This window comes from Aquarana catesbeiana, linkage group LG01, assembly GCF_042186555.1.
Source record: "Aquarana catesbeiana isolate 2022-GZ linkage group LG01, ASM4218655v1, whole genome shotgun sequence".
In the NCBI taxonomy this organism is placed as follows: Eukaryota; Metazoa; Chordata; class Amphibia; order Anura; family Ranidae; genus Aquarana; species Aquarana catesbeiana.
This window is the reverse complement of record NC_133324.1, coordinates 82,421,100-82,448,374: the sequence shown is the minus strand read 5'-3', so window position 1 is coordinate 82,448,374 and position 27,275 is coordinate 82,421,100. Positions and strand designations below refer to the sequence as shown.

The following is a 27,275-nucleotide window of genomic DNA, read 5'->3' as shown; positions in this document are numbered from 1 at the left end:
TTGTATCCGGTGCATCCATGCTCTTTAATATGGACTCCCATGGATCCCATTTATAAACGCCAATGCACTGGTCCAATGAATTTTAACGTAGCTATATGGCGTAAGTGCCTCAAAGATTACCCTTTTAGTTCTCCATGTTCTCCTCTTATGAGTGTTCTCTTCAATCCAACGATCCTGAACAGCCTGTCTTTGGGTAGAGTATTTCCATGGATAAATGCTTCCCTATTTCATCTTAGAAACCTAGTCCATCCAATCTTACATTCGATAGCCTGCGCAAGAAATTTAACATCCCAAAACATTTTATTTCACTTCTACTTAAAGGTCAGACATTTCTTCTATTCTCACTCCCCACTCCTGACCCTAGACAAACCCACACCCTTTGAATATCTGTGTGCTCAAGGTCCCCAACAACTACACTTAATATCACCTATTCACCATATCCTCCATGAGTCAACCCCTCTCACTGAGACATCTCACCTATACAGTATATGAGATGAGCTCAGTTGTTAAGCAAACCCATTTCCTTACAATCGTGGGATAGGACAGTGGCGTCACTATGGGAGTGCGGGGGGTGCGGTCCGCACCCGGGTGACACCCGCAAGAGGGGTGACACCAGGACTTTTTCAGCTGGAACGTGATGGAAGAGAGTTCCGCCATCTACGTTGCTGCCCTGTGCTTTCCGCTCAGTACTGTCACTTCTAAACACGGAAGCCAGGCTTCTGTATTTAGAAGTGACACAGCGCTCCTGTCCGGCCAGATTCTCGGCACCTGTCCCCACTCCCGCAGCAAGCATCGCTCGCCGCTGCCTGTCACACTAGAGCCAGGGAGAGGAAGCTTTTGCTGGGTGGCTCCTCCCCGGCTCTGACGTGTCTTACAGGTCATGAGGGGAGCCTGTGAGGAGGGACATCTCTCTGGATTGAGCCGCGCTGTATCTGAGGTCTGTGTTCACAGGGGAAAGTTTAATATGTGCTAATTGTACAGGAAGGGGGATGGGTGTCTGTGCTGGGAGGGGGAAGACAGTTCTGTCCAGGATGGTGATTTAGTGGTGGAACTCTGCACCCTGTACCTGCCTGCACCCTGTACCTACCTGCACCCTTTACCTACCTGCACCCTGTACCTACCTGCACCCTGTACCTACCTGCACCCTGTACCTACCTGCATCCTGTACCTACCTGCACCCTGTACCTGCCTGCACCCTGTACCTACCTGCACCCTGTACCTGCCTGCACCCTGTACCTGCCTGCACCCTGTACCTACCTGCACCCTGTACCTGCCTGCACCCTGTACCGTGTACCTACCTGCACCCTGTACCTGCCTGCACCATGTACCTACCTGCACCCTGTACCTACCTGCACCCTGTACCATGTACTTAATTGCACCCTGTACCTACCTGCACCCTGTACCTACCTGCACCCTGTACCTGCCTGCACCCTGTACCTACCTGCACCCTGTACCGTGTACCTACCTGCACCCTGTACCTGCCTGCACCATGTACCTACCTGCACCCTGTACCTACCTGCACCCTGTACCTACCTGCACCCTGTACCATGTACTTAATTGCACCCTTTACCTACCTGCACCATGTACCTACCTGCACCCTGTACCTACCTGCATCCTGTACCTAACTGCACTCTGCACCCTGTACCTACCTGCACCCTGTACCTGCCTGCACCCTGTACCTGCCTGCACCCTGTACCTACCTGCACCCTGTACCTGCCTGCACCCTGTACCTACCTGCACCCTGTACCTGCCTGCACCCTGTACCTACCTGCACCCTGTACCTGCCTGCACCCTGTACCTGCACCCTGTACCTGCCTGCACCCTGTACCTACCTGCACCCTGTACCTACCTGCATCCTGTACCTAACTGCACTCTGCACCCTGTACCTACCTGCACCCTGTACCTGCCTGCACCCTGTACCTGCCTGCACCCTGTACCTACCTGCACCCTGTACCTGCCTGCACCCTGTACCTACCTGCACCCTGTACCTGCCTGCACCCTGTACCTACCTGCACCCTGTACCTGCCTGCACCCTGTACCTGCACCCTGTACCTGCCTGCACCCTGTACCTGCCTGCACCCTGTACCTACCTGCACCATGTACCTACCTACACCATGTACTTAATTGCACCCTGTACCTACCTGCACCCTGTACCTACCTGCACCCTGTACCTGCCTGCACCCTGTACCTGCCTGCACCCTGTACCTACCTGCACCCTGTACCTGGCTGCACCCTGTACCGTGTACCTACCTGCACCCTGTACCTGCTTGCACCATGTACCTACCTGCACCCTGTACCTGCCTGCACCCTGTACCTACCTGCACCCTGTACCTGCCTGCACCCTGTACCTACCTGCACCCTGTACCTGCCTGCACCCTGTACCATGTACCTACCTGCACCCTGTACCTGCCTGCACCCTGTACCTGCCTTCACCCTGTACATGCCTGCACCCTGTACCTGCACCGTGTACCTACCTGCACCCTGTACCTGCCTGCACCATGTACCTACCTGCACCCTGTACCTACCTGCACTCTGTACCATGTACTTAATTGCACCCTGTACCTACCTGCACCCTTTACCTACCTGCACCATGTACCTACCTGCACCCTGTACCTACCTGCATCCTGTACCTAACTGCACTCTGCACCCTGTACCTACCTGCATCCTGTACCTAACTGCACTCTGCACCCTGTACCTACCTGCACCCTGTACCTGCCTGCACCCTGTACCTGCCTGCACCCTGTACCTACCTGCACCCTGTACCTGCCTGCACCCTGTACCTACCTGCACCCTGTACCTGCCTGCACCCTGTACCTGCCTGCACCCTGTACCTGCACCGTGTACCTACCTGCACCCTGTACCTGCCTGCACCCTGTACCTACCTGCACCATGTACTTAATTGCACCCTGTACCTACCTGCACCCTTTACCTACCTGCACCCTTTACCTACCTGCACCATGTACCTACCTGCACCCTGTACCTACCTGCATCCTGTACCTAACTGCACTCTGCACCCTGTACCTACCTGCATCCTGTACCTAACTGCACTCTGCACCCTGTACCTACCTGCACCCTGTACCTACCTGCACTCTGCACCCACCTGAACTCTGCACCCACTTGCACCCTGCACCCACCTGCACCCTGCACCCACCTGAACTCTGCACCCACCTGAACTCTGCAACCTGCACCCACCTGAACTCTGCACCCACCTGAACTCTGCACTCTGCACCCACCTGCACTCTGCACCCACATGCACCCTGCACTATGCACCCTGCACCCACCTGAATTCTGCACCCACCTGCACCCACCTGAACTTTGCACCCACATGCACTCTGCACCCACCTGATCTCTGCACCCACCTGCACCATGCACTCTGCACCCACCTGAACCCTGCACCCACCTGAACTCTGCACCCTGCACCCACCTGAACTCTGCACCCTGCACCCACCTGAACTCTGCACCCACCTGCACTCTGCATCCTTCACCCACCTGAACTCTGCACCCTGCACACACCTGAACTCTGCACCCACCTGCACTCTGCACCCAACTGAACTCTGCACCCTGCACCCACCTGAACTCTGCACCCTGCACCCACCTGAACTCTGCACCCTGCACCCACCTGAACTCTGCACCCACCTGAACCCTGCACCCACCTGAACTCTGCACCCTGCACCCACCTGAACTCTGCACCCTGCACCCACCTGAACTCTGCACCCTGCACCCACCTGAACTCTGCACCCACCTGAACTCTGCACCCACCTGCACCATGCACTCTGCACCCACCTGAACTCTGCACCCAGCTGAACTCTGCACCCTGCACCCACCTGAACTCTGCACCCACCTGAACTCTGCACCCTGCACCCACCTGAACTCTGCACCCTGCACCCACCTGAACTCTGCACCCTGCACCCACCTAAACTCTGCACCCTGCACCCACCTAAACTCTGCACCCTGCACCCACCTAAACTCTGCACCCACCTGTACTCTGCATCCTTCACCCACCTGCACCCTGCACCCACCTGAACTCTGCACCCTGCACCCACCTGAACTCTGCACCCACCTGAACTCTGCACCCTGCACCCACCTGAACTCTGCACCCACCTGAACTCTGCACCCTGCACCCACCTGAACTCTGCACCCACCTGAACTCTGCACCCCGCACCCACCTGCACCCTGCACCCACCTGAACTCTGAACCCACATGCACCCTGCATCCTGCACCCACCTGAACTCTGCACCCACCTGCACCCTGCACCCACCTGAACTCTGCACCCATCTGAACCCTGCACTCTGCACTCTGCACCCACCTGAACTCTGCACCCACCTGAACTCTGCACCCACCTGAACTCTGCACCCTGCACCCACCTGAACTCTGACCTCTGACTCTGTATGTAGCACCCTCATAGTATTTAATGACCCTTAAGGAGCCTCCCACTCCCAGCTGCTGTGGCACGCTCAACCCCCCACCGCCCTACTTGGGGAAAGGTGTGGAGCGTGGTTGAGTTCCTGCACCTTTTCTCTGAGATGAATGCCCTGGGTGACACTATCAATTAGCACTGCGGAAAATGCTAGTCCCCCCCCCCTTTTTCCCTTTTTTTTTTTTTTCCCTTTCCTCTGCCGCCTTCCCTCCCCTCCACACTCCCTCAGGGTAATACCCCGTGTAGTCTCTCCCCCTTCTATGTCCTCTCTCCTGCGCTCGCCTCCCTCTCACTCAGGAAATATACCCTTGAACAAGAAATTACAGAAGTTAGTGCCATGCATTATGCTTTATATTTCATGGTATATGTCTTATGTGAAATGCTGATAAGAATGTGACAGGTGACTTTGTAACAACTGACTGTGAATTGTATTATTGTATATGTTATTTTCTACAATAAAGCACTGCTGGCTATAAAAAAAAAAAATCAATTAGCACTGCGGCAGGCTGGGGGGGGGGGGGTTGGCGTGAGAGGCACATAATGCGCTAGCCTGCTCAGTGCAATACTGCCTGTCATGCTGGGGGGGTGACACCATGTTTTACCGCACCGGGTGACACCAACCCTAGTAACGCCACTGGGATAGGATATGGTCGTCCACCTTTGGGTCTTCTAAATGTGTACTCCAAAGAGAAACGTCCATAAAGATTCTTATGCTTTGGTACAAAACACCTGAAGTTATTCATAAATATGATCCCTCAATCCCGGCACATTGTTGGCGTTGTGGGACGGGTGTTGGATCTCAATTCCATATTTTCTGGCAATGTTCTATGATTCAGCCCTTTTGGCATGAAGTGATGCAGTTGATACAGAGAGTGGTAGACGTGTCCCTTCCGCTAGACCCATTACACTACCTTTTGGGCCTCCCTTTTTCTGGTGTCACCAAAAAGGGCAACAGACTGATTTCATACATTCCTCTTGCTGCCAAAAGGCTCATTCCATTATGCTGGTTGTCGAACACCCCTCCCCCCCTCCCTCCATGGTCTAGATTCCTACAATTAGTGGCCGAGATTCGAAGGATGGAGTACTTGACGGCATTTGTGCATGATAGAACTACTCAATTTAATAAAATATGGGACCCCTGGGATCGTTTGGAATATGATACGCCTCTGCCATCCTGTACACTGTAAACAATTTCTCTATGGTCTGTTCCCTGTATACGAACTGGCACCCTCCTTTATATACTATAAATTTGCTTTTATCTTTGTGTTTGACCTCTTTTTTGTTATATAGCTATTATCTGTGAGCTGTCTTTAAGTTCTGATCTGATACATCTTTGCTCTGTACATATGGACACTTCTATTTGCACCCATGTATTCAATACTTTGGCTTATATCTGTATACTTTCTGTAATACTCTACCCTTGTTGGTGAGCACAGAGGTAAGATGTTTCTTGTAGTTGGTGATCAGGTCTGCACACACCTCAGGAGGGATTTTGGTCCACTCTTCTTTACAGATCTTCTCTAAATCCTTGAGGTTTCTTGGCTGTCGCTTGGCAACTCGAAGTTGCAGCTCCCTCAATAAATTATCCATAGGATTAAGGTCTGGAGACTGTCTCCATGACCTTAATAATGTGCTTCTTCTTGAGTCACTCCTTTGTTTCAAAACTTGGCGGTATGTTGTGGGTCATTGTCATGCTGGAAGACCCATCCACGACCCATCTTCAGTTTTCTGGCTGAGGTAAGAAGGTTCTCATCCAAGATTTTACAAAACATGGGCCCATCCATCGGCCCTTCAATGCGGCAAAGTCGGCATGTACCTTTAGCAGAGAAACAGCCCCAAAGCATAATGTTTCCACCTCCGTACTTGACTGTAGGGTCATAGTCAGCATTTTTATTCCTCCAAACATGGCGAGTCGAGTTAATGCCAAAGAGCTAAATTTTGTTTTTTTTTATCTGACCACAGCATTTTTTCCCAATTCTTCTCTGAATCACTTAGATGTTTATTGGCATGTCTACATGTGCCTTCTAGAGGAGGGGGATTCACCATATTTGGAGGAAGAAAAATGCTGACTATGACCCTAAAAACACCACCCTTACAGACAAGCACAGAGGTGGAAACATTATGCTTTGGGGCTGTTTCTCTGCTAAAGGTACAGACTGACTTTGCCACATGAGGGGCCATGTATTGTAAAATCTTGGATGAGAACCTTCTCCCCTCAGCCAGAACATTGAAGATTCATTGTGGATGGGTCTTCCAGCATGACAATGACCCAAAACATGCCGCCAAGGGAATAAAGGAGTGGCTCCAATAGAAACACATTAAGGTCATGTAGTAGCCTAGCCAGTCTCCAGACCTTAATCCTATAGAAAATGTATAGAGGGAGCTGAAACTTTGAGTTGCTAAGAGAGCCAAGAAACCTTAAGGATTTAGAGAAGATCTGTAAAAAAAGATTGGACCAAAATCCCTCCTGAGATGTGTGCAAACCTGGTCACCAACTACAAAAAAACGTCTTACCTCTGTGCTTGCCAACAAGGGTTTCTCCACCAATAGGGATGAGCCAAACACCCCCGGTTCGGTTCGGGACAGAACATGCGAACAGACAAAAAATGTATGCGAACACCGTTAAAGTCTATGGGACGGAAGCACATCGGTGATGGGCGTGTGACGTCTGCACGGGGGAGGAGCGCAGTGTCAGCTCTGGCGGAGGTGTAGAGTCAGAGCGTCCGGATGTCTCGTGGGGTGAGAGACCACAGAGACGCGGACCGGGCCCGGTGGTACAGCCGTCCTCTGGACTAGACCGCTTCGCCTCCCGTCCCCCCCCCCCTCACCGCGGACGTGGCAGAAGGAGGCTCCACCCGGTGGGACCCCCTGAGTGGAGGAGCAGTGGTCGGGTTCGGAGCTACTAAACCGCATTGCCGGCGGGTGAAATACCTGAAAGCAAGTCACTGTGAAGGGACCAGAGGCAGGGGGCTCCAATCCGGCGGCAGCAGCGTGCTTTTCCATCGGTACGGAAGGGAATAATCTCCTTGCCTAAACTCATGCTGCACCTGCTCCAGACTGAAATCATGCTGATAAAAGAGGAAAGGTATGAGAAGACGTAATGTTATATAATACAACCTCGGTCACCCATATCTCAAACTAGCAGCACGAATTTTGAAAGTTGTTTGAACTCTGGACTGTGTTTTCTGTGATCAAAAGAGTGGGGCTAACTGATGGGAAGAGAGGAAAGCAGGAAGATACATGATTTTTTCATTATAGGTGTGTACTGATATTTTCTTTCTCAGGGCAGTAAAAAGTCGGCCAAAACCAAGCTCTCCACATATATCTTCCCCCCTCGATATTTTGCTGTGAATAAAGTCCCATTGAGCTATACTAACTGGAGGGGGAAAGGGGAAGAGGGGGCAAGGTAGGAGGAGGAGGAGGGAGGAAGAAAGGAAGGAAAAATAAATGCACAGTTTCAGTAGCATTTTTTGCTGGTCCTAGAGCCGTTTACCCTGGGAGCTCCGGGGGAAGGCAGTATCGGGTTCGGAGGACCATATGAACCTTCCCTAGCACAATCCTCCCGCAAATATATCGAAGCCGGTTAAGGGGGTGACCAACCCTTTTTCAGCTTCAAGCCGGTCTGGCTATTAGAGATTGGAGCTACACAGGTGGACTTGGGGGGTGAGATACTCTCTCCCCCCCCCCCCTCCCCCCCCACATCCAGACTGCCCTGCCACCTGGCCCCACAGGGAAGTTACAGCGGTAGGACAAACCTAGTTCCTAGGGCGGAGACCCGGTCCGAGGCAAATAGTCCCAAACAAGTGGTAGTTGAAAACGGCAGGCAAAGGAGAAAGCATGAGAGGCCGCACAACGCGAACAACTGAAACCCAGAGTGCCAGAGAGAGTCTTAATACCAGTACCATTCAAAAATATTTAAAAGAAGTAAGCGCCAAAAGTCCGGGTATGGAGGCGAAACAACCAGGCACAAAGGACAGAAAGAAAGACCAACAGAAGCAAAAAGGGGGTCAGGGGGACAAAACCCGTGAAGAACTGGACTTTGAGGGGGCATTTGCCTGGAGTTCTGCGGAAGAGCAAAGGATTATGGCGCTAGTACCAAGTAAAACAGAACTAATTGAAATGTTTACTAAGCTAGAAAATGTGATAAAAACTGAAATATCAAATGTCTGAGCAGATATGGGGCATCTCCTTCGTCGGGTGGAGGAGGTAGAGGAAGTTTCAGAGCTTCAAACCAAAGAAATCTCCGAATTAAAGGATCAAGTCAGCAAACTGCGGAATGAAAACCGCATCATAGTATTTCGGATGGAAGAACAGGAAAACCAAAGTCGGCGACAAAATTTGCGTATCAGGTCCATCCCGGAGCAACAAAATGAGGATTTAGGGGAAAAGAAAATCTTCAATCCTATTATGGGAAAGCGAGAAGAAGAGCCCATCTTGATAGACAGGGTGCACAGAGTAAGAAGGCCCCCCCATGTAAAGCAAGACACCCCAAGAGACGTGATCGTTAAATTTCATCAATACGAAGACAAGGAGAGAATATGGAAGAAATTAAAGGGGGCCCCCCCCATAGCGTTTGAAGACAAAGAGTTACAGATATTCTCCGACTTATCTGCAGGAACCCTCGCTCGTAGAAGACAGATGAGACCAATTTTGGAGCAGCTAAGGAAATCTAATCTCAAATATAGCTGGGGGTTTCCAACATCCCTGATAGTCTTAAAGGATGGTAGATCAAGCAGGATGAGATACTTGGAAGAGGCTCAGGACTTCTGCAACAGTCTGGGTATCCCCATCCCGGATTTGTCGCAGGCTAAATTGATTGAGAGACCTTGAGGGCTAAAATGTTTTGACCTGTTGGGGGGGAGGGGGGCGGGGCGGTCAGTGGAGGGGAACTTTCCCTTTTTTTTTTTTTGTTGTCTTCTCCTCGTCGGCCCGCCCCCCCCTTTCCTCTCCCCTCTAGGGGGGGGGGGGTTGGGGTTGGGGGCTGGTCTTGTGGAGGTGGATGGCCTTGAGTCATGAGCCAAATGTATGGGTTGGAGGGGGCGCTGGGGGGGGGTTGCTGATTACTGTCGCTGATTATTGTCTCTGCTGGGGGGGTGGGGTGTGGGGGAGGGGGATGGGGTAGGGGTGGAAAACCAGAGGCGGGTCCACCTGATATTGGAGATAAGTTACACCTCATACATTCTCTCCCTTTGGGAGGGAGGGTAGAAGTCAGAACTTTCGCTGGAGCTTCACCCTAGGGAGGGAGTTCCGTAGATTGGAATGGGAGAAGTTCCAAGTCGGGGGACTCAGGGTGTTAATTTCACCACTGGTGGGGGGGGAGGGGGAGTGGGTGGGATAGGGGGTGGGAGGGAATGGGGAGGGGTGGGTGGGGGGGGTAAGGGGGGCGGGAGGGGTACTGCAGGACGTGCTCGGAGGAGTTAGGGATATAATAGAAGATCGGGCCTTCAGTTATGCTGGAACTTAGATTCATATCGTACAACGTGAAAGGGCTAAACTCGCCTAGTAAAAGACATAAAATATTAAAAGAGCTGGAACAGCTGAGGGGAGACTTAATCTTCCTACAAGAGACACATCTGACTCTTGACACCAGAATAAGGCTCTTCCCCGCTAGGTTCCCCCAGTGGTTCTATGGAGACTCTCCCGACAGGGGGTCGAGGGGAGTCGCTATAGGACTTTCAAAGGTCACGAACTTCTCCCTAAGAGAAAGAATGATAGACCCAGACGGTCGTTTCATTTTCTTAAAAGGCAAACTGGGACCTAAATTGATTACTTTAGGAAACGTATATTGTCCTAATAAGAAGCCCACGTTTTTTTTGGGTCAGATTTTGAAAAAATTGTCAGAGTTCGGAGAGGGGGAAGTGATCTTGGGAGGGGATTTAAACTTTTGCCTGGACCCAGAGCTGGATGGTACATCCCGTGCCCAGGGGACAGGGAAGGTGTCTCTCAGGGCTATCAGGCGCAAGTTACATCATAGTCATTTAACGGATGTCTGGAGGCTCCAGCACCCTAACGAGAGAGATTACACCTTCTTCTCCCCTGTGCACGGGACCTACCCCAGACTGGATTATTTTTTTGTAGACCATAGTTTGCTGGATTGGATTAAAGAAACAAAAATAGAAGTAATGACCCTGTCCGATCACTCCCCGATCGTGATGCGGATTAAAATACCAGATGCGCAAAAGCGACTCTGCTCATGGAAATTGAACGAGGATCTACTGAGGGATCTCGAAATAGTGGAGAGATTACAGGATGAGGTAGACTTTTTTTTTAAAACAAATGACACGGGGGATGTGTCACCAGCTATATTATGGGACACACATAAAGCCTATATCAGGGGCATTCTGATATGAATAGGCGCAGGTTTGAAAAAAAAGAAAAGAGAAGAAAGAGGAAAGTTGATAGAGGAAATTTTTTCCTTGGAACAAGCACACAAAAAAACAATGGGCCAGGACCTAGATGGTTACCACTTATTGGTCGCCAAGAGGGAGGAGTTAAGAGATATGATGGATCTAGAGGCCAAGAGAGCTATAAATGCTAAAACCAGGAACAACTACTTCTGGGCTAATAAGCCCAGTAAACACCTGGCCAGGATTATTAGGAAAAAGAGAAGTAGAAACTATGTAGAGAAAATACTCAGTAAAGGAGGGGCAGTGAGAGTGACCAGCAACACCATAGCAGAAGAATTCAAAAAGTTTTACGGGGATCTATACTCGATAGGGCAACGGGGGCCAGGAGATACTGCTCGATCAGATAGGAGCAAGGAATTTCTGAAGGAGGCAGGACTAGGGGGCCTGTCAGCTGAGGACAGTGACCTACTGGACAAACCCTTGGAAGAAGAGGAAATTTTGGCAGCTTTAAGGGATTCTCCGAAAGGGAAAAGTCCAGGCCCGGACGGCTTCACCTCTCTCTACTTAGAAAAAATGAAACATATCCTGGTCCTGAGGCTATGCCGATTTTGGAATGGTCTCGGTACAGGATGCGAAATGTCAATGGAAGCTTTAACCGCCACAATTACCCTAATTCAGAAGGAAGGGAAAGATGCTAGGCTGTGTTCTAGTTATAGACCAATCTCCCTTCTGAATGCAGACGTTAAGCTATACGCAAAAGTTTTAGCGAACAGGCTTAAAGAGAAAATGACAAATTTAGTGCACCCGGATCAGGCAGGTTTTGTTAATGGGAGACAGTGTAGGGACAACGGGGTCCGGGCGGTGTTATTATCAGAAGTATGTAAACAAGGTGGGCCCCCAGCTCTATTCCTGTCAATTGATGCTGAAAAAGCTTTTGACAGGGTAGACTGGGGGTTCATGATGAACACTTTGGAGGCCCTGGGTTTCGGTCAGAGGTTTGTCTCCTGGGTCAAGGTCCTATATAGTAGCCCGGCAGGGATGGTGAGAGTTAATGGGGTGATATCAAAGCCCTTCAGGTGTACAATGGAACAAGGCAGGGTTGCCCCCTCTCCCCTCTTCTGTTTGTTCTGACCCTTGAGCCACTGTTGTCTGCCATTCGTAACAACTCGGACTGCAGTGGTATAAGGGTCGGAACAGAGGAGCATAAACTAGCGGCTTTCGCCGACGATATTGTGTTCTTCATTACAAACCCTAGAATAACCCTCCCCAATTTACTGCAGATTATTAGAAAATATGGAGAAGTTTCGAATTTTAAAATAAATTCCAGCAAATCTGAATGCTTGAATATCAACATAAGCAAGCAAGAAAAAAATCACTTGGCTGCTGTCTTCCCTTTCCCATGGAAAGAAGAGATGGAATATCTGGGGATTCAATTAGCCAATACCTTTAATAGATTATTTGTAAAAAACTTTATTCCTATGTTAGATGACATTAGGCGAGAAGTGAGAAGACTTCAGGCCAGACCCCTTTCGTGGTTTGGGCGAGTCAATGCGATAAAAATTAGTCTAACGCCCAGGATCCTGTTCAAATTCCAGATGCTGCCCATCCCTTTACCTGGATACTACTTAAAAGCCCTTAGGAGGCTAATAAGCGAGGCTGTTTGGGGGGGCAAAAAACCACGCATTGCCTTTACAGTATTAAGTAGGGGGAAGAAAAAAGGTGGAATCGCTTTACCAGACTTCAATAGATATTACAGCGCAGTAGTGCTGTCAAGGATCACGGAATGGAATAAAAAAGACACGGATAAACGTTGGGTTCACATTGAGCACTTTTTGAGTAACACGAATCTAGGACAGGCACTCTGGAATCCCCCAAAATTTAGAGCACTGAGCACTCACACATCTTTATTAACGCTTAACACATTTAAACATTGCGATACGATACACTACAAGAACAAATGGTCATACAACTCACCACTGATACACATGAAAGACAATGTTTTTTTTTGAACCAGGGAGAAATTGGCTGAAGGGTGACTCGGTACAATTGAAACACTTTTTAAACAAGGGGCAAATTCGCACTTTCTCAGAATTAAGTATAGAACCTAATCTATGGGTAATGAATAGATGGAGGTACCTTCAACTCTCCCACTTTATTGAGAGACTTCCGAAACCTCTCAGGAGCATGGAGGAGCTCAGACCGTTCGAGCAGCTCTGCGTAAAGGAACAGGCAGGAAGGGTAATAACGCAAATATATAAGATCCTGGGAACAGTGGAGGAACTTGAGGTACCCCCTTACATTAAAAAGTGGGAACAGGAACTGGGGTCTCAATGTAGTGAAACTGTGATAGATAAGATCCTGAGGATGGTCCACTACGTAGCAGCTGACACCAGAAGATCAGAAAGCCACTTTAAATGCCTTGCGAGATGGTATGCCACTCCAGACAGGGTTAGCAAAACGGATAGGACTAAATCAAACACTTGCTGGAGGGGTTGTCCAACCTCAGGAACAATGGCCCATATTTGGTGGGAGTGTCCTATCATAAAAAGCTTCTGGAAAAAAATTTTAAGTTTGATAAGAGTCATCACAGGGAAAGTAATAGTAGAGGACCCATGGGTTTGCCTTTTCCATGGGACCTCGGACTCGGTAAAGAACTATAAAACCTCCCTGATCCCTATTATGCTAGATGTAGCTAAGAGACAGATATCGTTGAATTGGCTGAACGTCTCGAGCCCCTGTACTCGAGAATGGTTGTTCAGCCTTAACGAAGTATACAACGTCGAGCGTTTAGACAAGGGAGGAGCCGAACCTGAAGAGGAGGAGCACTCAGGGAAATGGGCAGCCTGGATCAAGTTTAAAGGGACCTGGGATTATCTGAAGGAGATTGTCGGTCCAGCATAATAGCATAATTGCATAATTGTGTAAGCACTTTCTCCTCGACGAGCATGGTCCTGAGGGGTGGGGGAAGGGGAGGGTGGGTGGGGGGGTAGGAGGGGATAACCTGTTATAGATTTTAAAGTGGTTATGTTTGAAGAATTATCCCCGTAGGGAAATGTATTGTTATTCATATAAAACGATAAATAAAGAATTAAAAAAAAAAAAAAAAAGTCTATGAGACGCGAACGTGAAAAATCAAAAGTGCTAATTTTAAAATCTAATATGCAAGTTATTGTCATAAAAAGGGTTTGAGGACCCGGGTCCTGCCCCAGGGGACATGTATCAATGCAAAAAAAAAGTTTTAAAAACGACCATTTTTTCGGGAGCAGTGATTTTAAAAATGCTTAAAGTGAAACAATAAAAGTGAAATATTCCTTTAAATATCATGCCTGGGGGGTGAATATAGTATCCCTGAAAAGTGGCAAATTTTTCCCGTGTTTAGAACAGTCCCTGCACAAAATGACATTTATAAAGGAATAAAAGTCATCCAACACTGCTTGCGGTTGTAATGTAATGTTGCCCCCCCTCCCCCCTCCAGTCCATTACCAGGCCCTTTGGGTCTGGTATGGATATTAAGGGGAACCCCGCACCAAAAAAATAAAAAAGGCGAAAAGGCGTGGGGTCCCCAGGCCCTATATACTCTGAACAGCAGCAGTATACAGGCGGTCCCCGGGTTACAAACAATACAGGGACAGTAGGTTTGTTCTTAACTTGAATCTGTTTGTAATTTGGAACAGGTACATTTTTAAAGTGTAGCTCCAGCCAAAAAATCAATTTTTAAGCTTTTTGGATAACATAGGGAAGGGTTATCACCCCTGTAACATTTGTTTTGATGTCTGTGCCCCTCTTCAGAAGATTTCACCTCACTTTCTGTCCCAATGACAATTGGATTTTGAAAATTTTGAGTTATTAGGGAAACAAGCATTGGTGATAAAGCATCAGTGGAGACACCTTTTTCTCATATTAACTCTTATGGCCGTACACATGGTCGGACATTGATCGGACATTCCGACAAAAAAATCCCAGGATTTTTTCCGACGGATGTTGGCTCAAACTTGTCTTGCATACACACGGTCACACAAAGTTGTCGGAAAATCCGATCATTCTGAACATGGTGACGTAAAACACGTACGCTGGGACTATAAATGGGGCAGTAGCCAATAGCTTTCATCTCTTTATTTATTCTGAGCATGCGTGGCACTTTGTGCGTCGGATTTGTGTACACACGATCGGAATTTCCAACAACGGATTTTGTTGTCGGAAAATTTTATAGCCTGCTCTCAAACTTTGTGTGTCGGAAAATCCGATGGAAAATGTGTGATGGAGCCCACACACGGTCGGAATTTCCGACAACAAGGTCCTATCACACATTTTCCATCGGAAAATCCGACCGTGTGTACAGGGCATAGCAGGAGAGAATTTCCCTTCCAAGGGGTAGATTTCCTCCCACTTCCTGTTGTCTCCCTCCGTTTGTAAGTAGAAGTCATTTGTAAGACGGATGTTTGAAAATGGGGGACCGCCTGTATATACTATACGGCCTGCCCTATACACGCTGCAGAGAATTAGGCCTTAGGTGTTGGTGGTACCAGAACACTGTAAGCCCTCATAGTTACTCTTGGTGGGCTCTGGAACGGGCCCTGCTGTGAAATATTATATCAAGAATTGTAATTATGCGCCCCTGTTAAACAGGGGCATAAAAATTGGGCCTTAGGCTGTGGTGGTGGTGGCGGCACAACACTGTAAAGCCTCACAGATACTTTTGTTGAACGCAGGAACAGGCCCTGCTGTGAAATATTAAATCAAAAATTGTAAATACAGGCCCCTGTTAAACAGGGGCATAAAAATTGGGCCTTAGGCAGTAGTGGTGGTGTCCTAAACCGAAAATATTCCTAGAAGCTATCATTATGAAGATTGGGGAGGAGTAGGATAGTCACTCAGCATAATAGGATAGTCGCTCAGCATATGCAGTCTTCAAGGGATCCCACATCCATAGAAAAATCAATCGGTTAGATCAGCATCAGGTGCTTGATAGCTGCTGATCCAAGACTGATTCATTTTTATGAATGTGAGCCGATCAACAGAGTCTGTGTACAGGCGCACTCTGTGATCAGTTGCAAAGCCTCCAGCAGCACTGAATGTGCATTCAGAAAGAACACTGGATGCAGGACAGGCCAGTAGCTCAATTGCATATTGAGCAAGCTCTGGCCAGTGGTACATCCTCAAGACCCAGTAACCCAGTGGATGTTCTGGTGGAAAGGTCTCCAAGTCTGATCTTGCCCCTAGATATTCCTGCACCATGTAATTCAGATGCTGGTGATGGTTGCTGGAACCGATCAGACCTTGGTGCTGAGGACTGAAGAATTGTCTGAAGGCATCGGTCAGCCGGCCACCTTCTCCACCGCTCTTTCTGTGACTGTACGAAGCCCCAGCAACACATTGTCCAGCACCAGGAAATTTTAACCTCCCAGGCTCTGGAAACGCATTGCACAAACCTTTCTACAAGGCCTCCCAAAGATGTTTCATCCTCTGCTCCCTCTGTGAAGGCTGGATAAGTTCTGCAACCTTACCCTTGTAACGTGGATCAAGAAGGGTTGCCAGCCAGTAATGATCCCTCTCCTTGATACCACGAATCCTAGGGTCCTTTCGCAGGCTTTGCAGGATCAGGGAGGCCATGCAGCGTAAGCTTGCAGAGGCATTCGATCCTGAGTCCTCTGGGTCACTAAGGATCACATGATCCTCAACCACCTCCTCCCAGCCATGTACAACTCCATGGGTTTCTGGGGACTGCAAACAATCCCTTGAAGACTGCTGCTGATGCTGAGTGTTATCCTCCACCTCCATGCTGACACAATCCTCCTCCTCCTCTTCTTCCTCCTGTGTGATCGGCGGGCCTGCAGGAATACTAGTATCTGGATATAGGGGGCCTTGAGAGGTAAGGAAGTCCTCCTCTTCCTCCCACTGTTCTGCCACAAGTGCCCTGTCCAATATTCAACGAAGCGTGTGCTCCAACAGGAAGACAAGAGGGACAGTATCACTGATGCATGCACTGTCACTGCTCACCATCCTAGTGGCCTCCTCAAATGGTGACAGGACAGTGCATGCATCCTTGATCAGTAGCCACTGGCATCACGAGAAAAAAAGCCAAGCTCCCCTGACCCTGTCCTAGTGCCATACTCACACAGGTACTCATTGATGGCCCACTGCTGCATGTCCAGCCGCTGCAGCATTGCCAAGGTTGAGTTCCACCTGGTGGGCATGTCACAGAGCCTGCTTGCCCTCTTTTAGTGGCCTGTGAGTGTCTCTCCTTGGTGGCCTTCCGGACATGCTGTAAATTTTGTTTAGCAAAACCACACTACACTGTATTGTGTACTATGTACACCACCAGAAAAGTAGTAGCAAGTGCACTAGGGGTGCACGGTACTGTGTATACACCAACAGAAGTTTAACAACAACTATGGGTGCACTGTATGTATTGTGTACTGTGTACATCACCAGAAAAGTAGTAGCAAGTGCACTAGGGGTGCACGGTACTGTGTACACCAACAGAAGTGTAATAATAACTATGGGTGCACTGTATGTATTGTGTACTGTGTACACCACCAGAAAAGTAGTAGCAACTGCACTAGGGGTGCACGGTACTGTGTACACCAGCAGAAGTGTAATAACAACCATGGGTGTACTGTATGTATTGTGTACTGTGTACACCACCAGGAAAGTAGTAGCAACTGCACTAGGGGTGCACGGTACTGTGTACACCAACAGAAGTGTAATAACAACTATGGGTGTACTGTATGTATTGTGTACTGTGTACACCACCAGAAAAGTAGTAGCAAGTGCACTAGGGGTGCACGATACTGTGTACACTAACATAAGTGTAATAACAACTATGGGTGCACTGTATGTATTGTGTACACCACCAGGAAAGTAGTAGCAACTGCACTAGGGTGCACAGTACTGTGTACACCAACAGAAGTTTAATAACAACTATGGGTGCACTGTATGTATAGTGTACTGTGTACACCACCAGAAAAGTAGTAGCAACTGCACTATGGGTGCACGGTATGGTGTACACCAACAGAAGTGTAATAACAACTATGGGTGCACTGTATGTATTGTGTACACCACCAGGAAAGTAGTAGCAACTGCACTAGGAGTGCACAGTATTGTGTACACCAACAAAAGTTTAATAACAACTATGGGTGCACTGTATGTATTGTGTACTGTGTACACCACCAGAAAAGTAGTAGCAACTGCGCTAGGGGTGCACGGTACTGTGTACACCAACAGAAGTGTAACAACAACTATGGGTGCACTGTATGTATTGTGTACTGTGTACACCACCAGAAAAGTAGTAGCAACTGCACTAGGGGTGCACGGTACTGTGTACCGTGCACCAACAGATGTGTAATAACAACTATGGGTGTACTGTATTGTGTACACCACCATAAAAGTAGTAGCAACTGCACTATGGGTGCTCATTACTGTGTACTGTGTACACCAGGAATGGCCTGCAATCAGATATAGCTAAACTGGATACAGTGGTTATATATATATATATATACGAGGCTGTCTGTATATATATATATATATATATATATATATATATATATATATATATATATATATATATATATTAAATACACTGCAGCTAACTGAATAACCTGCCTGCCTGAAGTATATTAGAAAAAGTACACCAGGAACGGCCTGCAGTCAGATATAGCTAAACTGGATACAGTGGATATATATACAAGACTGTCTGTATATATATATCGAATACACTGCAGCTAATTGAATAACCTGCCTGCCTGAAGTATATTAGAAACAGTACACCAGGAACGGACTGCAGTCAGATATAGCTAAACTGGATATATATATATATATATATATATATATGGAAGTGGATATATATATACAAGACTGTCTATATATATATATATATATATATATATATATATATATATATATATATATATATATATATATATATTAAATACACTGCAGCTAACTGAATAACCTGCCTGCCTGCTCAATCTAAATGACACTCTCTCTCCGTCCACACCAACAATATGCAAATATGCAAAAGAGATCCCCTGGTAGAATGACTGCCCCAACACGTATCTGTAACATCTGGGTTTCACCGGATAGACCCTTAATTTCTTTGTGAGTGGGCAAACTTACAAAATCTGCAGGGGATCAATTAATTATTTTCCCCACTGTATATACTGGAATTTTTTTTATTTATTTTTATTTACTAGTATTGGCAGCGATCAGCGACATATAGCGGGCCTGCGATATTGCGGCAGACAGTCTGGCTCTACCTGACACTTTATGGGAACCAGTGACACTAATACAGTGATCAGTGCTAAAATTATGCACTGTCACTGTACTAATGAGACTGGCTGGGAAGGGGTTAAACATCCAGAGAGATCAAAGGGTTAACAGTGTGCCCAACTAGTGTTTGTGTATAACAGTAAAATTGCTATTTATGACATATTAGGCAGGCCTTGCTTTTATCACCAAAAATCTGCTTGAAATTGATATTTTAAAGGATAACTATACTTTTGTATGGTGCTAGCAGAAGTTATCCTTAGCCTCTTGCTGCCCATATAACACATATATGCAACGGCAAAGAGGTTGGGCTTTTATGCCCACACGCCACACAAGTGCGTCAAAGGATTGGCTGAGCTTTCTGTGCTGAGGACATGCTTATTGAACGTTCCCAGCATAGTGACCACCTGTCGAAGACAGCTTTCGGTCTGTGACAATGATCGTTAGCTGACAGTACTGGCTCCTGATAATGTGTCCACTGTGGCAGCCAATCACAGTGATCACAAGATTGTCTGATTCTTCCCACCCCAGGTGTAAATTTGGGATTTTGCTTTTACTTTCACTTTTGGTATTAAAGCTAGATCCGAAGCAAAAAAAAATAGTGAAGGGCCCCATGACAGGGGGACAGGAGAAGCATGAAAGGAGAGGGTTAATTTTGTATAAGGCTGGATGGGTGTTCCCTTACCTTATTGGCTGGTGGTTGCTGTGTAGATGGGGCTGCTGGGGGGTAGGCAGGGGGAGATTCTTTGGAGCAACTGCTGAGAAGAAATCTAGAGAAGACATCTTTCTCCTGGGACGGCCAGTCTTCTCGTCCTCATGGGCGACCTTGATTTGTTGAACGGACAATGGCAGTTGGCTGTAGCAGCAGGTGTCGCCCCTGCTCGGTGGGGAGATGCCTGTATTGGGAGTGCTGCCCCTTCAGTGCGCTCGGAGGTCTCGGCTTTCGGAGCACCTCAGCCCCTCAGTTTCTCCCCGAGCTCAGAGCCAAAATGGGAGCCCCTTCTGGGACCCTCCAGGCCCGCCATCTCAGCAATCCCCTGCAGTGCCTGGTGCGTGCTCTGGGAGGAATCCCCACCGCAGGAGGAGCTCGTCCAGGTCGGACCTCCTATCTCCTGTATCTGGTCCCGCCTGCTCAGCGTGGGAGCCCGGTGTTCTGCCGAGAAAGTCCTGCTCAGCGTATAAGTTCCCCCCTCTACTGCGCCTGCGCAGTAGGTATCGGCAGAAATAGCCGAAGCAGAACAGCTGAAAATCAGCTGTACACGGCGCTGGTAAAAGGGCCCCTCGCGGGCTCGCTTCGCTCGCCACGCTTCGGGCACGGCCTCGCTGCACTCGGCACTTTTAGATTCCCCCTCTAGGTCCACTTGGATGGTGGGGAAGGAACCTGGACCCAGAGCGCAGGCGCCGTGTACAGCTGATTGAAGCATTTGAGCTTCGGCTATCTCCGGCGGCTGAGAGTAGTATGTACTGCGCAGGTGCTGCGCCTGCGCAGTACAGGGGGGGAACTTATCCGCCAAGGGAACATTCTCGGCAAGACACCGGATAGTGCAGCTGCCTCTGCTGGTGATGTGTGGATTGGCAGGGCAGCCCAGCATTGGAAAGCGTCCTTTGCAGGCACCGGCCAGTCAGGCAGAGCAGACGGTGGCCCTGCTTTGCGCATGCCCAGTCAGGTGGTGTCCCCGGCAGGCAGTGTCCCCCGCAGGATCTCCAGATCCAGAAGCAAGCGAGCCAGCAGAAAACAGCCAAGGAGCTCAGGTGGCGGGTTGAGGTCTTCCCTCAAGCTACCTTACATGCTGTGTTGGGTTTGGGGGCAGGGTGGAGTGAGGCTTTCGGTTTTCCTTTACTGGTTCCTGCACCCCCCACTCCTCACGTAGCGGAATCTGGGTCCACTGCGTCGGGTGCAGCTTCAGGCCTGCAGGAGTTATTAGCAGGCTTGCAGAGAGTTGGTTCAGCATTTCGACGTGGGATCATGTGCCGTTTCTATACCCCGGTGGCTGCTTGGGTTCCTGCGGCTCCTGCCAGTATGTCCTTTGGTGTCACTGTGGGATCCGGGCCCAGCGTGGCCTCTTTTTTATTGTCCGAACAAGTGTCGTCACTGGGGGATCAGTCAACTGCACAGATGAATGGGAACAAGGCAGAGGACCCTAATGGTAAGTTCGCAGACACCATCCGCTTGTCGGATTTGGCTAAATGCGAAGTATATGTGTGCTTTGAGGGTTCCTTGGGGGTGCATCTCAAGCCAGATGTGCGGGAAAAAATTTGGAAAGGTGAGTACATGGAGATCTTTACGTTACTCCAGTTGGAGAAATTGAACTTGGATAGGCTGAAGCCTAAGAAATCCAAGAAGGAGGATGAGGAGAAGTGTCATTTCCGGTTGATCCTGTGCACTTTTAGTAATTGGCTGCAGGTCTTCGCAATCTTGGCCAGCGTGATAGGGGAGAAGCACCTGGAGCACTGTTTAGCTCTTTTTGTTATTTGGATGCCATTTGAGAGGCCCACAGGGTGTATGGGGGGGTGGCATGGCTGCGTTATGACAAGCAGTTTCACCAACACAAGGCCATCTGCCCTTCTTTTCGCTGGGATCATAAAGACATCGGCTTATGGATGAAGCTGATGACATTGGCGCAAGCTTCTTCGTAATTTTTTCCAAGCAGGGCCAGTAGTCCAAATACCCCGGGGCAGTCAGCCACAAAACAAGTGGGTTTTTGCTGGAAATTCAATGAGGGAGTGTGTCGATTTGGCTCTGCTTGTCGATTCAAGCATGTGTGCTCCGGTTGTGGTGGTGCCCACACTCTCTCTCGAGAGCCGTACCGGCGATGCTTCAAGTAAAAGAGGTGACGCCAGTGAGGGTGGAAAGGCCTTTCCTGAATAGATATCCAGATCGGGCGGCAGCCTGATTGTTGGACTCTGTTTTTTTCAGTTGGTTTTGTTATTCTCTGTTCTCTGGCTCGCATTCTACCCATAGCAGACAACTTACGTTTGACCAGGGTGAATCCGGAGGTGGTTTCGGAAAAGCTTGCAATTGAAGTGGAGTTAGGGAGAATGGCCGGACCTTTTCGCTCCCCCCCCCCCCCCCCTTGGATAATTTAGTGGTCGCCCCATTGGGCTTGATTCCTAAAAAGGAACCTAATAAGTATCATTTGCCCCATCATCTGTCCTTCCCCAAAGGTGGTTCAGTCAATGACGCGATCGATCCTGAGGCCTGCATGGTGTCTTACACCTTGATTGATGCTGCCATCTTTTGAGTGCACAGTTATGGGCAAGGTTCCCTCATGGCCAAGACGGACATAAGAGGCGGCTTTCCGGTTGCTGCCCGTGCATCCAAAGAGCTTTCATCTATTGGGTTGCAGGTGGTTAGATTGTCGACCACTGTTTACCCATGGGTTGTTCCATATCTTGTACTGTTTTTGAAACATTCAGCTCTTTTGTTGAATGGGGGGTCCGTGAAATATTGGGGGTTAATTCTGTTATCCATTATTTGGACAATTTCCTGTGTATAGGCCCTCCTTCGTCCAGTTTGTGCGGCATTTTATTGGCAATGATTCAACATGTAAAGAAGAAAATGAAGGTCGCAACAAACAAATGTGCTATATCAGTGGTCATTAACCCTGTCCTCAGGGCCCACTAACAGGCCAGGTTTGCAAGATAGCTAAAATACATCACTGGTGATATCATTTGCTTCTCAGTGATTGCAGTATTCTAGTCTGCATCTTCCCAAGGTAATACATAAAACCTGGCCTGTTAGTGGGCCCTGAGGACAGGGTTGATGACCACTGTGCTATATAATAAAGCTAGTATTTAGTGTGTGCTATATCAATAAATTAAATAATATAAATATACTAATGAATTAAAATGGTTCAAAATGCACAGCCAATGTATTCTTAACACAACAAAAAGTTGAGTACCTCCGTTTCCACCCTACAGCTGAGACGCACGGTGCACACCACAGCGTAATTTATTGGTGGCAGACCGGCTTTGGCCTGTGGGCCACTTGGTGGCCGATGTTATCTGGTGAGCGTTTAGATTTACCGCTTCGGGTGAAGCACTTTAATTGAAGCACTTTTGCGCTTTATAAAATCACGGTGATTGGAGTGAACACAGAAGATTTATTTATTTACAATAATTCTGTTGATTATATGGACGTTTTGTTGTGTCAAGAATACATTGGCTGTGCAATTTGAACCATTTTAATTCATTAGTATATTTATATTATTTCATTTATTGATATAGCACACAAATTATACTAGCTTTATTATATGGCACATTTGTTTGTTGCACCCTTTATTTTCTTCTTTTCATGATTATTAGTTTAGTCACTAATTTTAGGTGCAGCATTAGACATATCAGGAATTTTTAGTTGGTGCTGATACCCCACTTCTTCACGAGGATTCAACATGTGGCTGAACGTTTCAGCATCCCATTAGCTGCCAACAAGATGCAAGGTCCTACGGTGATGTTTCTTTTTTTAGGGATAGTGATCGATTCTCTTGCCATGGAATGTCGTCTGCCTGACGACAAGCTGCTAGCCCTTAAAGTCGAGATTCGTCTGGTAGTAGGTAAGCATAAAATTCAATTTGCTGCAGTTGCAGTCCTTTCTGAAGCAAGCTTAACTTTCTGTCGAATTCTTCTGATGAGCAGAATTTTAGCCGCCAACTATCGTGGCCCCCGCAGGGGTTTTCGTCACTTCATCACGGTGACTTCTGATCATAGAGAGGATTTACGAGTTTGGCATGCCTTTTTGGAAACCTTTAACGGCCGTTCCCTTTGGCTGCAAGGCCCCATCAGCAATCTTGATATGGAGCTATACACAGATGCTGCGGGTTCTACCTGCTATGGAGCGTTCATGGGTGGCCAGTGGAGTGCGGAGCGTTGGCCGTTTGAGTGGCAGGAGGACAATTTCTTGCGAAACCTGGTCCTTTCGGAACTCTTTCCGGTAATTTTAGCTGTGGAACAGTGGGGGGATTATTTTCGTAATATGAAAGTTTGTTTCAACTGTGCAATATGGGGGTTGGTGCAGGTTGTCAACCAGCTTTCTGCCTCCTCGGAACCAGTTGTCAGGCTGCTGCATCACCTTGTTTTACGTTGCTTACAGTTGAATGTATTCTTATATACCGTGCACCTTCCGGGGCTACTAACACTTTGGCTGATTCTTTGTCTCGGTTTCAGCTGGACAAGTTCTGGGAGTTGGCACCGGATGCGGAGTAACACGAAGTGCCTTGTCCTCAGAAGCTGTGGCAAATTATGTTGGAGTCGCCGCAGGCTTGCTAAGGAACTCCTTGAGTAGTTCCACCTGCGCCAATTACTCCAAGGTATGGCAAGAATGGAAACCTCTTCTGGAGATTCTGGCGATCTGGAGTTGAGATGGTCAGTATGGAAATTCACACTCTCTTGTTATATTTCATCTGTTTAAATTTTGAACAAGTTGTGCCTGTATCTGCTAAAAATCGTAAGTTGGCAGGTTTGGCTGCTTTGTTCAAATTATTGGGTGTGCAGGAATTCTCAAAAGACTGTTGTGAAGCAGGCCTTGCAGGGTTATAGGAAGGGTTTCTGGAGTTGTTGATTCAGGCGAGTTTGGTATGTGCCTCCTATCGGCTGCAGGTTATGATTCTAAAAGTTACTTTTTACACTCCTTCCGCATCGCAGCGGCTACTGAGACTGCCCAGTGGGGCTTGGAAGAATCTGTTTTGAAGCACAGAGGCAGGTGGGAATCCAATTGCTTTAAACTGTATTTGGTTTAGTATGGGTTTTATCTGTCATTTTGCTTATCCCTGTTTGTTTGTATGTTTGTTGCTATTTTTTTCTATGTTTGCTGTATTTTTTTTCAGACGCTGCTGCCTGCCTCGTGTGTTTCGTGTGTCTCTCTATTGTGTTTTGGGGAGCTAAGCGGGAGGAGGTTAGACCTAATAGGCAGTTGAGTTTTCCTAGGTCAGTTGCCACAGTTAGGTGGATAGGTGTCCTAGGTTTGCTATGATGCAGGGTCCTGCCAGAGGTGCACCGTTTCGCTTGTTTGGGGCTACATACATGTGATAACGACCTGGGTTTTTGGTCCATGTGTCATTTCATCCGGGATATCAAGTTTGATTTTCTCAGATTGCGCACTGCCTTCCCGGCCATGATGGTGGTTTGGTCAGAGATTGGCGGCCGCACTTCGTGGCGTTTTGTGCGGCCGTTCGAGAAGCTGAACAAGTCAACGTATCAAAGTCAACAAGGACGTTAGTTGCTTTGTCACGTGCAATGGGGGGTTTTGTAGTGCGGAACCACAATCTGGAGGTGGATACCTGGCGGAATCTGCGGAGCGATGGGAATCCACTTGAATGCTAAAGGAACGCATTTTTGGTTTCTTGGCCTTCGAGATGGAGTTCAGAGGGCTTTAAGTTTGTGGAGGGGCCCACAGGTTTAAGGTGTGACACCTGTGAGCTGTGGTGGTTGGGGTCTTTGGAGGCTTTAAAATTTGTTGAACAGTTCAGAGTGTGACCCATCCAAGGTATGGCATCCTCTGTTGGATTCCAGGTAATGGTGGATTAACTGGGAAGTGATAACAGTGAGGTATCTGTGGAGAATAGTTTTTTCCCCGAGACGGTGTTGCGCAGCTGGGGATCATTATCTAGTAACACAGATACATAATCTAGTCTAGTAAGGCAGATTACGGGTATTCGATTATGTATATTGTTTCTGTTTTAAGGAACGTTGTATTTGTTTATTTTGTTAATAAATGGCCAACCTGGCCAAATTTTCTCCAGTTTGGTGTCGGTCGTCATTTGTTCCCAGTTATAGGTGGGGGAGGTATACGTGGGAACTATGTACAGGATTGTTGACATCTGGGGTACCCTAGTCATGGTAAACAAGGCAAACAGAGAGGGTGAATCTCCCTAACGGGGGCACAGACAGCAATAATATCTGAAAGATGTTTTAATCCCTCTCCACCCCATCCAAAACTAAAAAAAAAAGTTTAATTTAGTTATACTTTAAGCAAATTGTCTTTCTTCTTTTTTTTTTTTACTACTATGTTTTATATCTTCTGTCAGTATTTTTTGTATATTACTCTCATGCTGACACTGATTATAGTCAATAGTTTCTTTCAGGTGTTTATCAAGCAATGAAAAACCAAAAATGCCCCCATGTGATTTTATACCGGAGGAGTATAAGGTAAGGTTGAGATGATCTAGGTATCACTGATAACATTAGATGGCTGTGTATGGTAGTATGGTGGTTAGTATTCCTGCCTTGTAGAGCTTGGGTCCTGAGTATACCTATTTGTATGGAGCTTGCATGTTCTTGTATTTGAGTGGATTTTCTTTAGGTTTATACTCACAGTCCAAAAACATTCTTGGACTTTAATAGACATTGAAATATATTTATATTTGCAAGCATCAGAAAAGTACAGGGTGTTTTTCTAATTTATGTTAAAGGGTCGGGAAGCAGTTTGTGTTCCTCCCAGCAACAAATGAGAGTTCTCCTTTTATTCTATTATACTAGAAACAGAGATTCTGAATGGTTGATACAGACAACATAGACTGTATGAGACAGGTATTCCTTCAGACACTTTGAAAATTGAGACCCAGTGTTTATCCGCTTACTAAAAGCAACCACAGCATGAAAATTGTTAAGAAGGTCCTGAATATGGTGGCCACCTGTGGGTGGGTGCAGCGTGGTGCAGCGGCAATAACTCACACAGCCTGGGTGCAAATGGTAGAACTTGTAGCAAAGAAAAACAGTTCACAACAACCTGGTATGGGAGGAGGCTCGATTGGGGCACACTCACAGAGACCAACAGCGTGTAGTGGAGCAGGCTTCAGCCAAACTGACAGCGTCTGTCTGTAGGGGCAGAATACGGCCTGGCCACTCCGAGCACAAACAGGAAGGTGTCCAAGAAGAGTGCAGAGCCCTAAACTTTCTCTACTCGTCTAGAACCTTTCCCTGCTATAACATTGTCCCTGACAGATGGGTGACCTGTTCCTACACTACCCACATGTGAATGCGCACCAAATCCAGGGGCCAGGGTCCTGCCAGGCCCGATAGGGGGTTTACGCCCCCCCCTTGTGTTTGCTGTCTTTTTCATTTTTGGTATTTTTCACCAACACTCGGTCCAAGTGTTGTACATTATCCTCAAAAGTCTTGGAGAAAAGGATGATATCATCCTGGTGGACTAGCACAGTCTCAAAGTTGAAGTCTCCCAGGCACCTTTCCATTAAGCATTGGAAGGTGCTAGGGGCATTGCTCAGCTCAAAGGGCATGTGGTTAATCTCAAA

General features: G+C 47.8%; 1 protein-coding gene and 1 long non-coding RNA gene across 5 annotated transcripts in view; one reads left to right on the top strand and one right to left on the bottom strand.

Moving 5' to 3' along the window:
- The window catches only part of AGXT2 (alanine--glyoxylate aminotransferase 2), a 157,901-nt gene that overhangs the window by 13,706 nt on the left and 116,920 nt on the right, over positions 1-27,275 (top strand). Inside the window, exons 1-2 of one of the 4 annotated variants that reach the window (XM_073621020.1) lie at positions 919-937; positions 26,109-26,172. The exons of 2 other annotated variants lie outside the window; for them this stretch is intronic. In XM_073621020.1, the coding sequence (XP_073477121.1) occupies positions 26,137-26,172 (36 nt within the window). In that variant the 5' untranslated portion in view covers positions 919-937; positions 26,109-26,136. Of the gene's footprint in view, positions 1-918; positions 938-26,098; positions 26,173-27,275 lie in introns of those variants that run through there. One more of the 4 variants, XM_073621010.1, reaches the window with a different exon arrangement.
- The window catches only part of LOC141132511 (uncharacterized), a 109,317-nt gene that overhangs the window by 32,409 nt on the left and 49,633 nt on the right, over positions 1-27,275 (bottom strand). The gene's annotated exons all lie outside the window — the stretch shown is intronic.